The sequence below is a fragment of the Mixophyes fleayi genome, chromosome 3, assembly GCF_038048845.1.
Source record: "Mixophyes fleayi isolate aMixFle1 chromosome 3, aMixFle1.hap1, whole genome shotgun sequence".
NCBI classification, from domain to species: domain Eukaryota; kingdom Metazoa; phylum Chordata; class Amphibia; order Anura; family Limnodynastidae; genus Mixophyes; species Mixophyes fleayi.
The window spans coordinates 82,939,031-82,953,046 of NC_134404.1; the positions used below are offsets into that span (position 1 = coordinate 82,939,031).

The 14,016-nt window shown below is 36.3% G+C and overlaps 1 protein-coding gene across 1 annotated transcript; it reads right to left on the reverse strand.

Annotated features, from left to right (window-relative positions):
• Positions 1 to 1,724: 1,724 nt before the first annotated feature.
• On the reverse strand, positions 1,725 to 5,906 carry LOC142143773 (zinc finger protein ZIC 1). The gene is made up of 3 exons (XM_075201905.1): positions 4,531 to 5,906; positions 3,423 to 3,586; positions 1,725 to 2,790 (listed from the first exon to the last, which is right to left on the reverse strand). Exons 1-3 carry the CDS (start codon positions 5,495 to 5,497, stop codon positions 2,593 to 2,595), a joined length of 1,329 nt encoding a protein of 442 aa, XP_075058006.1. The 5' UTR covers positions 5,498 to 5,906; the 3' UTR covers positions 1,725 to 2,592.
• Positions 5,907 to 14,016: the final 8,110 nt, after the last annotated feature.

Consider the following 14,016-nt stretch of genomic DNA (forward strand, 5'->3'; position numbering starts at 1 on the left):
ATCTATCTATCTATCTATCTATCTATCCATCTAAGCCACCTTACACCAGTATGCAGTTATACTAGTTTGTGAAATACAAATACATGCTAGGTCACAAATAAACCCACCTGAAAATATTATTTAACATTTCAAAAGCCATTCTCAATCAATAATGTAGTTATTTAAGCCAAATCGATTTGTAATATACATTTCATGTATCTCTTTATTTCACAAAACCCAACAAATCACACTCAATGATTGTAAGATTGACTAAAAATATTAACCCAGCAAAGATAAGATTACACTACATAAATACAAATAATGTTATGAACATGTCTTCACCTGTCTCATATATAAAAGATTATTATTGCAAATTTTAGAAAATTCAGTTGTTTCTATAAACTGCATGTTGACCTATCATTGTGAATGGTCTATGCATCACGCATTGTTCCTAAAGTTTTGTTTTCTAAATACAAGGTGGCGCTCTTCTCCTGTTCTGCAGTTATTCAATGCATCCTTTGCAAACATACTGCTGTACACAACAAGAAGAAAAGCCCTGGAGGACAGCAAAATGGATTTTTGTGCTGGAATGTCAGTAGTTCTCCTAAGCAGTTCGTAGATTTACGATTAAAAAAAAAAACAGAATTACGAGATGAAGATGGACAAGCAGGAAATGTTTTTTTTTTCTGCTATGCCCTCTGCTGTGTGTGTGGTGCAGTATGGCTAAATATGTAGCATATTGTTATGTATTATCTTTACTGTGTCTTGTTCTGAGAGCTTGCAAACGTCCCACAAAGCGTCTGATATGTGTGTCTGGATATGTTGTGTCCGTAGAGCAGGCTACTATCAGGAACAATAGACAGTACTCCCCAGCAAGCGTTGCTAAGTTAGTGGATATGGTATTGCCTCCAAATCTATCAAACTAAACTGCAACAAAGACAATCTGATTTCAAGAAAAGGCGTCCAGCAACACTCATTAAGCACAAGTCATTTACATTTTTTAATATCGCTTCCTCATTTACAAATGTACTGTATCAACGCCAGTCAATGGAACGAGTTTCTTAAGTAAATTAGGAATAAATAAAAGACATAGATAATCAACTTACATACAATTATTGTGCCTTGAATTATTTTTTTGAGAAGCCAGTTAATAAGCAAGTGAAACCGTGTAATGATAACTGCAACCTAAGTAATTGATTTAGATAAAAATCACCACTTAAGGCATTTCCACAAAAAAAAAAAAAAAAAAACATGTTGTTTTTTTTCTGGACCGGTACGGTATAATGTGAAATGTCTGTAATCCTACACATTAAATAATTCATGTATTAAAGGAGAGGTTTCAGGAGAAGCTAGCTAATTATGTAGCCAATACACTAACCTATGGGATATAAAACAATGATACATTTAATTTGGCTGTTTATTAATAACTATTAATATTGTTAATGTATACTTCATAGAGCCACGTCTTATGTGGCAGATTCTTGCTCTCTGGGGCATTCCTTGCGAATTTACTATTAAATATTGATACACAAAGAACACTTAAAAAAGCACTGCGGCCGATAACGTATTTAATAAATATATTCTAAACACTGTTTTGTCGAAGGTATACAAATCAAAAGGGGTCCTCTATAGATTACGGTGGATCTCTGTATAGATGGCATTAAAATACTAGTGTAGTTTCAACCTAGTCAAAAGTGTGTATGTTTTGGGGTGGGTTATTAAATAAAATTCCTACCACAAATGACTGAGATTTTCATAGTCTTTAATCATGTACGAAATATTACGAAACAGCTTTGCAAACTAAAATTTGACATACGAATTCTTCTATCCATAAATATTGAATATTCTGTTAACATGTATAAGCCAGCCTTTTACATGCGGATAAATATGAAAATGATGAACTCTATATACATTATGATGTTGTAGTTTTTTCCAAAAGCAACGGACAGATATAGGTTTTTTTTATCTTTAATATCACTTTACATAAACAAAATGTAACAGATTGACACGTAAGTTGCACTGTACGAATTAATTGACATGACGTGTAACAACATATCACTGCACTAAAATCGGACTGGACTTTGGGACGAAGATCTTGCACTTTATACAGAAAAGCACACTGAAACCAGTTATAGTCTGTTAGATGGACGCTTAGACTGTAATAATACAATGTATTTCACATTTTGGTACACATTTACTAGGACATACTTGCTTTCCAAATAAATCGAGATTCCGCCTTCCCCACCTCAAACACATATATGCAGTGATCACAATTTCACATATCCCTTTCACTTGTAATATAACTATTTACAAAATCAACAGTACATTTTTGAACTAATAATTCTGTATTTACAAAAAAAAGGGCCGCCAGAAGAGACATGCAGATTGAGACCTCTAATTAGTGATTCATTAAACCCTACACAGTTGGCACTTGGCCTGGCAAACTCTTCTCATGCATTCTACAATCCCCTTATTTTTTTTTTTCTACCAAGCCTGAAGAAATAGCAAAAAGGGCCTCATTCTTCATTGTTATTCCGTCCCGGGTCTATTGGCAGCTTTAGGATTAGATTCGAAGTGTTCATTAATCTGGAAGTCTTTTTTTTAAATATGTGTTTAAACGTACCATTCGTTAAAATTTGATGAGAGCGTGCTGTGACTTGACGTGTGATGTACTGCTGAGGAGGAAGGGGATAAGGAACTTGTGGTCTGGTTTTCTGAAGTAGGAGACACAATTGTTGGGGGCGTTGAAGATTCATAGCCTGAGCTGGCTGCTGGGGAAGGTTGGGACCCCTGGGAAGATGATTCGTGGACCTATATAAAAAAAAACAGCATTTAAAAAATGAATCTAGCAGACACTCCAATCCACACAACCTGAGCCCTGCAGATCCACGATCACCCTGTGCTGAAAAATTGACAAAATTCTGCTGGGATTTCTGTATTTTTCTCCAAACACAACCTTTATTTATTTCAGTAATATCACAAAAGAACACAAGAGATTGGATGCGGTGTGTAGACAGTCTCTCATTATTTCAGAAAGCTTTTTGTTGGTGCCACAGTAGTTTGCCTAAACAAAAGGGCTTCACCCACTGAGTGCATCAGATCTGGACAGTATGTTGGAGGCTTAGTCATCTCTTAGCATAATATTCAGCTTCTAAGTCTAAGCAATAATAACCCTAAAGTAGGGTTTGTATACACTGTAGCAGCAAACGTTGACTCATTGCTTTGATTTTACATGTAGCAAAATATACACTGTTACATTAAACTATCAAGTCACGGGGATACACAGAAATACTACAGTAACGTGATATTCCACAGTAATTTAAGGAAAGTCACGTTAGAATAGAGATATTTTGTTATGTGAAGCCAATTCAAGTTGTAGTTTTGTTTCTGCGGATGGAACACGGATCTGACAAAGATAAGATCGAGCAGTGGACATTATTTACCTTCATGTGTTTTCTGAGGGAGCTTGGGTGAGTGTAGGACTTGTCACACATTTTACACAGATAGGGCTTGTCTGAAGTATGAACGTGCATGTGTTTTTTACGGTCGCTGCTATTTGCAAATCGTCTGTCACAGCCTTCAAACTCACACTTAAAAGGCTTCTCACCTATTGCAAAAAAAACAAAATAAGCGAAAATACAATCGTTACAATTCAATCACCCACTTAAAAATACGAATACGCATAAAAAGATAAACCCAGATAAAATGTAATTTAAACTGACGTCTTTCAACTTTGAAAGACATTTTCGTTCGTTATAATTAAGGATGTATATTGTCAAATAATAAATAGAGGATTACCCTTTTAAAAACATACAATTCCAAGAATGTTTCCTTTAAAAATAAAAACACAAACTACAATCTAGATTTTTCTTTAGCCACTGGGATTGGTTTAATATTCAGTGGTTTATTTTAGGAACAAATATGATTTTTTAAAAAAACATTATTAGCAAAATATATATCCCCCGCATCCCACCTCCCATTCATTATTATAGGAGAGCTCACGTTTGTCAATTCCCAAGTTTTCCCGGTCACTGTAATAGCATTGGATTGATTGATGGCATGACTACATAACTCGATTTCTAACAAATATTTGTCAATTCCAAATGAAAATTGGATAATTGAATATTTAGCACTATTTTCCACAGTAATACAATTAAAGTTATCCACTGCTAAGACAGGTTTGACAGGTCGACAAATGTATTTGTTCTGCCAGAAGACATAAATAAACAAGGAGCATCGCTGTAACGAGCGTCAGAATGTAACAAAATAAGCTCTTTATATTTATTACAGGTAATTGTAAGGTATTATATTGCAATATAAAAATAAAAATATAAAATATGGCAAATAAATATTCACTATATATATATATATATATATATATATATATATATATATATATATATATATATATATTATCTTATAACGAGTGTTACATATTAAGATTTAAACAATATTAAGATTTAAACAATGATAATGAAAATATGAATTACGTTGACTCGATGATAATACTGGTAACAAAAATAGTGTCAACCAATATAAAAAAAATAATACCTGTGTGAGTTCTTTTGTGAATCTTCAAATTTTCTGACCTGGCAAAGACTTTCCCACAGCCAGGAAAAGGGCATGGAAAGGGTTTTTCACCTGTGTGGACTCTGATGTGGTTAACAAGTTTGTATTTGGCTTTGAAGGGCTTCCCTTCTCTTGGACACTCTTCCCAGAAACATATATGATTGGATTGCTCCGGCCCCCCAACGTGCTCCACGGTGACATGTGTGACCAGCTCATGCATAGTGCTGAAAGTTTTGTTGCATGACTTTTTGGGGTTTGACAACTGTTCTGGTTCAATCCATTTACAGATGAGTTCTTGCTTGATGGGCTGCCTCATGTAACGGAAGAAGGCCCCTGCTCCATGGTGGGCAGCCATATTCATGTTCATAGGGCCATAACCATGAAGTTGGGTGGATGCATAATGCTCAGACCTGGGACTTGTGACTTGTCCATACTGATCTGGTCTGCCGTACATGTCTCCAGAGAAGCCAAGCCTCATCTGTCCGTTCACCACGTTTGGAGAGCCGTGGCTGGCAGCTTGCTCATGTAGTCCGGGAAAAATCAAGTGGCCTGCGGCATCAGTATGGCCGTGGGGTCCGGCGAACCCCCCCGCGGCGGAGGCGAACAGGCTGTGCTGGGCGCTGGCCGCTTCCCCAAAACCCCGATTGCGAAAGAGAAAGTCCCGGGTGGAGTTGAAGGCTGCACTGGAGTAAGAGCTGACATGGCCCGGGTGGTGGTGGTGCCCCAGAGCCGCCGCGGCATAGCCTGGACCCTGCGAAGTGAAAGCCGTCTGGCCCGAGGCGAGGTCGTGGCTGCTGGGGTTAATCTTGAAGGCGCCCATTCCATCGGCAAAAGGGTTGATGCCCAAACTCACTTCGCGATCCGTCACGTCGCCCGTGGAGTGATGCCTGGAGGAGCCGAAAGTAGTGACTCCTATGGCTGAATACTGGGGTCCAGCGTCCAGCAGCATCTCGTCCTCTCTCTTCTTACCTGATCACCCAACAAGAAGCTTCCCAACACCAGGCACCTCCACGCACGCTGCTTAGGAGGAGATCAATCTTTGTCGCACTTCTTCACATGGGCGATTATATCTCAGCGATGGCGCAAAACTTATCAGGAGAGTCACATCTAGAGCTCTGTGTACGCCGAGATCACAGCACAGACATCTATAGGTTCTTGCATGGGAATGTTATTCTGGGAAATCTTCTTTCACTTCTTTCCCAACACTCCTCTTTTTTTGTTTTTTTTCTCTGCGAAGCGCAAATCATGCACAATATTGTCTTTTGCGGTTTATCTTCCTGGGGAGAAACTTTCACCTCCTCAGCCGGGCGTTGAGCTGGAGACTGATAGCGGCAATCATTCCTGCAGATAAATGAATTGAAAGGACGACTCAGTCCCCCCTTGATGAATGGGAGGAGGGGGCGGAGTCACGTGCGGATGGACGTCAGCGCCCATTGGTCCTCGCCCTCTCCCCCTTCACCCCTGCCTCCCCAACTAGGGACTCCCAGAGCCCCAGCAGTCTGCTCATTGGCTGCATCCACTCATCAATCCCAGGTATTGTGAGGGAGGCTGACACTGCTTATGACAAACAATGTTTTTAGGAGTAGCAACTTTTTTTCCCTGCCCAAATTCTACAGGAGGGAAAAAAAATATCTTCCAAGAGCCCCGTTACTTCATTTTCTCCACATCTTATTCTTGCTTCTTTCATCCTAGATCAACTCTCCTTTATTTTCTCATATACACCTATATTGCATTCTTTCCTGAAATTCATCTCACCTTAAACTCCCAACCTCCATACGAATCCATCATTATGCTCATAATTTCAAAGGAGGTGAATTGTCTGGATAACACTTCCATGTCTTCCCTTTTTTCAGAAATAATCCTTGTATTCTGTACCCATCACAACACAGGTGGGTGAAAAGCGGTTGTTTTTTTTTCCTTATTAGTTTTTTTTTATCTCTAATCTGTTGGTCTAATTGTTTGTTTCAATTTGGAAAACGCTGTGGGAAAAGGTGTGTTTTATTCTCTGTGTTGCCTGGATCTATTTTTTTTTTCCTACGGATTTCAAATAGTTTATAAATGGAGCAGTGTAAATTTTGTGACATTGAAACCTCTTTTTTTTCAGTTCACAAATCAGTCACCCTTGTCACAGTTATTGAAATTCCCCCACTAGCCACACCAGGACGGTGGAAAAAGCAGGCGGTGTCTTTGTTAGCGACCAGGCTTTTTATCGCCAGAGAAAATGTACTTACCTTCAGATGAGTGAGCAGAAAAAGAACTTACACTCCCTTTGATTTGCTTAGGAAAATGCAGACCTTTGGATTCAGTGCAAACATACAACACTTGCTTGTTTTCTAGAGGCAAACCACGATTAACCTGTCTATCCCCTCAGCGTAACGTCTATAGAAGTAATGACCATATATTCTTTTTGTCCCATCAACAAAAGCAGCCTTGGCCATATATTAAATGGATGGGTGAATGGTATGAATATGTGACTCAGAGTTTAGCCTCTATGAGCATATAAACTAGAATAGTGAGCTGCTATAACAGTTCCCTGGAAGTGATTCTTGCAATGCAGCTAAAATATATTTTATTTGAATATTACCGTATTCCTGGCCTTTTTACCCAGCCATTATTCACTCTTCTGCATATTCATTAGGTGTAATTATTTTCTAGTAATGGAAGTATAAAAAGCTAAGGCAGGATCGGAATCATTCCATTTACCCTTTGTTAGCTGCCTCAATGATGCCATGCACACCACAATCCTAGCTACAAACTCCCACTCCTCCTTCACAAAGAAAATGTAGTCATTCTTTTCAAAAGGAATACTTTGTAAACAATCCAATGCAGGTAGCACTTTAATTAAAATAGAAATGGGCTCACTTAACATATCCTTTTAGATAAAACTAACATTCCATGATATGTAAATTCACATTGAATATTCAACCTTCGATCCTTAGTTTAACCCTCGTGATGATCAGATATTTAATATTACTCTGCATTGCATCCGATTTATTGTAGGAGATATAAAATAATAGCCTTAATCTCCACCTAAAATAAACAATGCTTCCATAGGTGACACATAGAAACACATACGAGGGTGATTTTAATTTATTCAACCATATATGCATGCGTGAGTGTAGGTATGCATGTAATGTGTAAATGTGAATATCTATCTAGCTATTTATCAATATATATATATATATATATATATATATATATATATATATATATATATATATATATATACATATATATATATATATATATATATATATATATACATATATATATATATATATATATATATATATATATATATATACACAGAAGCGTAAATAATGCATTGCTATAAATGTGTAGGGTTATGTATTTTTTATTTAATTAGCTAGACAAGGGAGCGCATGAGATTTTGGTCCATTGCAAAACAGGTTGTCGAAGGTATATTTAGGGAGTGTGTCTAAACTTACATGAAAAAAAAAAGTTGTAGTTGTAGAAGTTATCAAGTGGGATTTGCGTCGCTCTCTGCAGGGAAGGAGAGCGGTGCTAGTTCAAAGCCACATGCACCAACGTGACAATATAAGCCATTAAAATATCATCCTGACGGCTCATTTCTGCCTCATCATACTTTCCCTAACTGCTTTCAGAGAGCCAGAAAAGCAAGAAATGAAGGATGACAGGATGAAGGAACAGCTAAGTATTTTGGTGTTACCCCTGAAGTCCTAAGAATATCTGAAGCCCATTTTGCAACAGGTGGAGTAGTGACGGTAAGCGAGGGGAACTGAGCAGTTGTGTGAGCAACACTTTACATAACCTACTCTTGACCAGCCCTATTTCCATCCTCTCTCATGCAGATGGGACAGCACTGGAGATATCTTTTCACAAGGAATGTTTGTTAAGAAAATCTTTTGTGCTAACCCTTAAATAGCAATCAGTAAGAAAAAGAATATCTTAGGTGAGAATAGGTTGGAAGGTCTATTACCATGCCAATAGACTGGGAGTGGGAAGAACAGGCTTCCGCTGTTGCTTTCAAAAGATTCACTCATTTTGCTGTCTTAGCATCGCCTCGGGATGGAAAATTAGTATAGAAAAAGAGGAATCAATTCATTGGCTTTTATATTTAATTACGAACCCTATTGTCCGTTCTGATTAATACATTTTAAATGTTTACTCAATCCCCAAAATCTGCATGTTGTACTGACAGAGATTCTCCCTACACCCCCCCAATACAAGAAGACAAAATATATGACTTATGCCTTTTTAGGGAACAAAATAGGACCTATCTAGATATATCACACTATATGCTGGAGAGAGGTTTGAATGTGCTCATCAGATTTAATTAAGTCTGTGATTATTTTATTCCCCATGATGGGGTAATCTGATTGTTCTCCCGTCTAACGTGAAATAATGCAAAATTAGCAGATACATTTGGTTTACAATCTATTTCGCCTTTTAGTGCAAAACAGAAGCACAATGATTAGTGCCAAAAAAAAAGGGGGGAAGTTAATGATCGTTGCAATCTAGAATTTTGTAGCTGATGCTGCTTTGTCTTAAAGAAAAGAGAAAACAGCCCTTTTATTATTATTTTCTGCTACTGGAAATGTAGTTAATCGGTCTAGATGAGTGTTGAAGGATAAATCTATTGATGTCGCCGACTTTTGAAATACCATAGAGTTTGACCCCTGACCTTAGACCAACCACATGTGCACATGGAGAGCCCTGGATGGATAAATAGTATCAGAAAAATAACAGGCATTTTGTTTGCTTTCTTGCATGCACATTTAAATCAATGATTGTGGCTATTGCAGCTTTATGTATAAGTACCGTATTATACGTACAGTACTAGAAAAGGTTTGTTAGGTTGCTAGAATACCCTTACAGTTACATAGAGCTTCTTTACATATGGACTAGCTTTGTTTTACTAAACATTGCAACAAGTTTATCCAGGTGCTGTTATTTGAGACACGTCCAAAAGTGTTAAAACCAGCAAGTTCCTAGCAATAAGGACACATTCCCCTGTTATTCATGCTGCATTGGTGCCTTTTGAAAATGTATATTAATATAGGACATGATATGATGTCAGTATTACTGCAGAGCCTGATGCAGCGTTGAAAATATCTATCTATCTATCTATCTATCTATCTATCTATCTATCTATCTATCTATCTATCTATCCATCTATCGTAATGTATATATATATATATATATATATATATATATATATACACACACACACACACATTTTTATATATATATATATATATATATATATATATATATATATATATATATATATATTCATCACAGTAAAACAACGGTACTAGCACTCTACAGTCACTATATTCACTACCAGAATGTAGCCCTTACCCATTCTGACGAGATATATATATATATATATATATATATATATATATATATATATATATATCGTCATATATATATTATAATATACACGTACTCTTTTTATATGGAAGTGAGTTGAGAAGAATATTAAAATACCAGATTACCATTTTACCTTCCCCTTTTCTGAGCAATTAGATTTTGTACAGTAGTTTATATTATTGTAGGCACGCATATATATTTCCAAAAGATGTGCAACTGTATTGATGTTTAAACGTTAATTGGATCAACTGTATAATGTGTATTTGTTTTATTTTTAATGATAGGTGTCATTTTCCCCCCCCTATGAATTGCCGACTCACTGACTGATATATAAAATATACATTACTAACTTGGAATGAAGTCGACTGTGTGCCTAGTGACCAGGTTTACAGTTGAGCCTTGTACTGGAACAGCCCAAAATCCAAAGGAATGTGAGCAGGAATCCCTAGCTGTATGCCATCAATAAGTGGAAACATGACCAGTACATTCAGAATCATACTCAGAAATCCTTAAGGCAAATATGCATGCAGAGACCGGTCATGCTTCAAATATGTGCCATACCATTTAGATTTGGCAAAGTACATCAAGATCCAATAAAACGCGCATTATTAAACAGAAAGAGGAAATGGACCTGGTGCATTACTTATTAAAACATTTAAATATGTTTCAATGTTCCAGGGTGGAGTGTGTACCAACTCACTTCTTAACAATTTAAGAGAATATCAGAGGATGGGGTCCTGGAGCCCCTCACTAATAAAGAAAATATTAGGACATATCGGATCCATCATGAAGATCCCAAGTAAGTTTACAACATGTCCTTTTTGTGGCTCAGGAGGACCATATATTTTTACGCTTTGTTTTCAAGTAACTTGCATCAACACAAATCAATGACATAACACCCCACTAGCATCTGCTTAATCTTGCTCACTCGCCATTCATTTGGAGATTCTAGAATTAATATTTGACGGCTCTCTCCTTGTAACATCCACCCCTGACCCTGTTTGACTGCATTGTCACATTACTCTGTGACATATTCATCTGGAATTCATTTACGGACGATTTGATTGGAATGAGGTTTGACATGTATTGGATCTTATTAAAAAAGAAGACTTTGATCTTCCTGATGGGGTTTACATGATATGTACCATCCTTACTACAGATACCATGCTTCCACAATGTGGTGGCTACCAGATCCACACAATGAGGTCTGAGTAGTTAGCAATGACTGACGCCTCATTTGACAGAGATACTTTAATCTGGGAGCTGGTATGTCACAAACCCTATACAAGGGACACTTATCGCCCACCTACTCCCTGTAGAATAATATCCAAAGAAGCCATTTAGAGAAGTTTACTCTGCGCCCCAGACAGTCTAGCACTGACGCAATAGGAAAGGATTTTTTCGTGAATACTGCTAAATATTACAGTGAAATGTGCATTTATGAGATTTGATTAGTAATGAAACTGAGGAAGGAATTTCAAAGCATTTAAACGAGGCAATGTCCATCGTTAAGGCAACAACGTTTAATAAATGTAACTAATTAGCTTTCAAACCAATAGATAATAGTTGTGCATTTTTATAACAATAGGAACTATATTGTTACAAACTATTACAAAATGTTGCTGTATGTCAGCTTCAGCAACAAACAAACAAACATACATTCCCACGAGAGGCAGAGAGAGGGAGAGAGCAAGATTTAAGCATCATAGACAATACACTAGATATGTGTGAGTGTAAATACATGGTCGAAACCCTCAAAATCAAAAGGTTGTTTTATGTTTTGACGTTGCAACATGTCTGTGCGACTGCAATGTACTGACTGGCATTACATAAGTTATGATGCTTACATTTTTGTTGAGGACGAGAATTTGACGCGTTCTCTAAATGAATAGACAAATACCCCATATGTTTTCTATTTCCATAGAACATAGTCAGATTGCAAGGGGGACCTAAAGCATGCAGAGAGCGAGACATGAAGTCATGAGGCGGTTGAAGACCGGGCTTTAATTAGGTAAGATATCTGTTTGCACGTCGAGGTTACAAGTTGACTTTCCAAAGTACACAGAACACTTTATTCCCTAGGTTCAAAGTTACTAATTGTCATGACATAATGCTGATCAACGTGTTTCTCCCACAAATAAATATATGATTTAATTTACTCACTGAACTTTTTCAACTTTCCCAAAGTAAAGAAGATAAAGGGCGGAACCTTGCACATTGATAAAGTCACATAGTCCTGTTGTTCAGTTATATGTATGTAATAGTTTATATTATATGGAATCAATAAGTTTATTGACCTTTAATTATAGGTCATGGGAATTTTTTGAATGTACTTATGGATGTTTGAACATTCACAATAAAGATTATTTTCATTTATTTGTCTGAAATAAAATTGGAAATACATTGCTGGGTTATTCAAAGGTATGTGATATTGCGTCAACGTTCTATCTATCTATCTATCTATCTATCTATCTATCTATCTATCTATCTATCTATCTATATCAGGGTATTGCTGTAGATTACTGTGCATAAAGTAACATCATTTTGCACTACACAAGTCAGACTTGTATTCAGGACATTGAATTAGCCCTATTCCATAATATGTGTTATGTGTATATATACTAATTTTCAGCATAAAATAAATAATATATGTATGTGTGTGTGTCTTTTCCTGTTTGTTCTCATCTTAAAAAATGTTAGTACTCAGAATCTTCTCTCGACAAATTGTAAAAGTCCATCCTACAACATAATCAATTATCGCCGAAAAACTATATATATATATATATATATATATATATATATATATATATATATATATATATATATATATATATCATAAGTTTAGCTTGTTTTAATTTTAATGTCTAGGAGGAACCGAACACAAACACAAGCACCGCAGCACGCATTATAACTCGCATAAACTGATCTTAAATATATTGAGGTATATTGTTAATCCCTTTTTTAAATTTATAGTAGCGGTAAAGATGAACGAAGCTGTTTCTTCAGGTTAGTATTTTTAGGCCACTTATCATTTTTTTTGCAAATACTAATACCTCATTAGTCTAAACTGGACCTTCTAAGCAATATTTCAACAGTTCAAAATCACTTTAGTGTGCAAATATATAATAAAGCGACCTTAATGGTGTTTGACGAGTAGTATCTGACAAATCAGGTAATGCATCGATTTGTATCACGTTTCTTAAACATAAACTTCCATAATTATAATACCTTATACAGAACAGCAAATGAAAGCAGAAACTTTGCTGGAGGTCACATTGGCAATTTCTCATATCTAAAGGCATAATACATACTCGTTGAACACTATTCTATCCTGCAGGAAGACATGTTTAGGCATGTATATATATATATATATATATATATATATATATATATATATATATATATACAAACACACACATTTATCTATCAATCTATCTATCTATCTTTCTATCTATCGATCATCTATATATATATATATATATATATATATATATATATATATATATATATATATATATCTGCTAAAGCGAGCACGATTTAATACTTGTTTATGGACGCACAAAAAGATAAGCAAGGTTAGCCAACACTTATTTAAGCATTTTTATATTTGCATGCATAAAAACTGTTTCTATAGTTTAATAACAGTTTTGTATGAGCAGTAAGGACTCGGCTACTGACAGGTATGACATAGCTGCATTATACCATGACAGGTAAAACACTGGGATAACCACTCATCAAAGTTTTAGTTGCTGTCATTTTTAAAACACATTTTCCGACATTAAACACGAATATATAAACATGTCCGCTTTTTAAAATGCTTCCCTGCACGTTAATATTTTTCAAGTCTGAGTCTGTTTGAATAACAAAATAGCGTGTCCGAACACACTAGGCAACATTGTTTTTTGTGTGGAGGGGGAACTATCATGGTCCCCCCGGTTGTGCGCAGACGCAAAGCTGTGTTTTCTCCCCTCTCATAATCCTTTCAGAGTTCAGCAGGACCTGTCAGCAGTGACGTCAATCATCCAGAGGCAGCCAATCACAGAGAACAGTTATTGTTGAGCTCTCTGGGCAGTAGCAGTGTCTATGAATCTCTATTCAGTGTCTCAA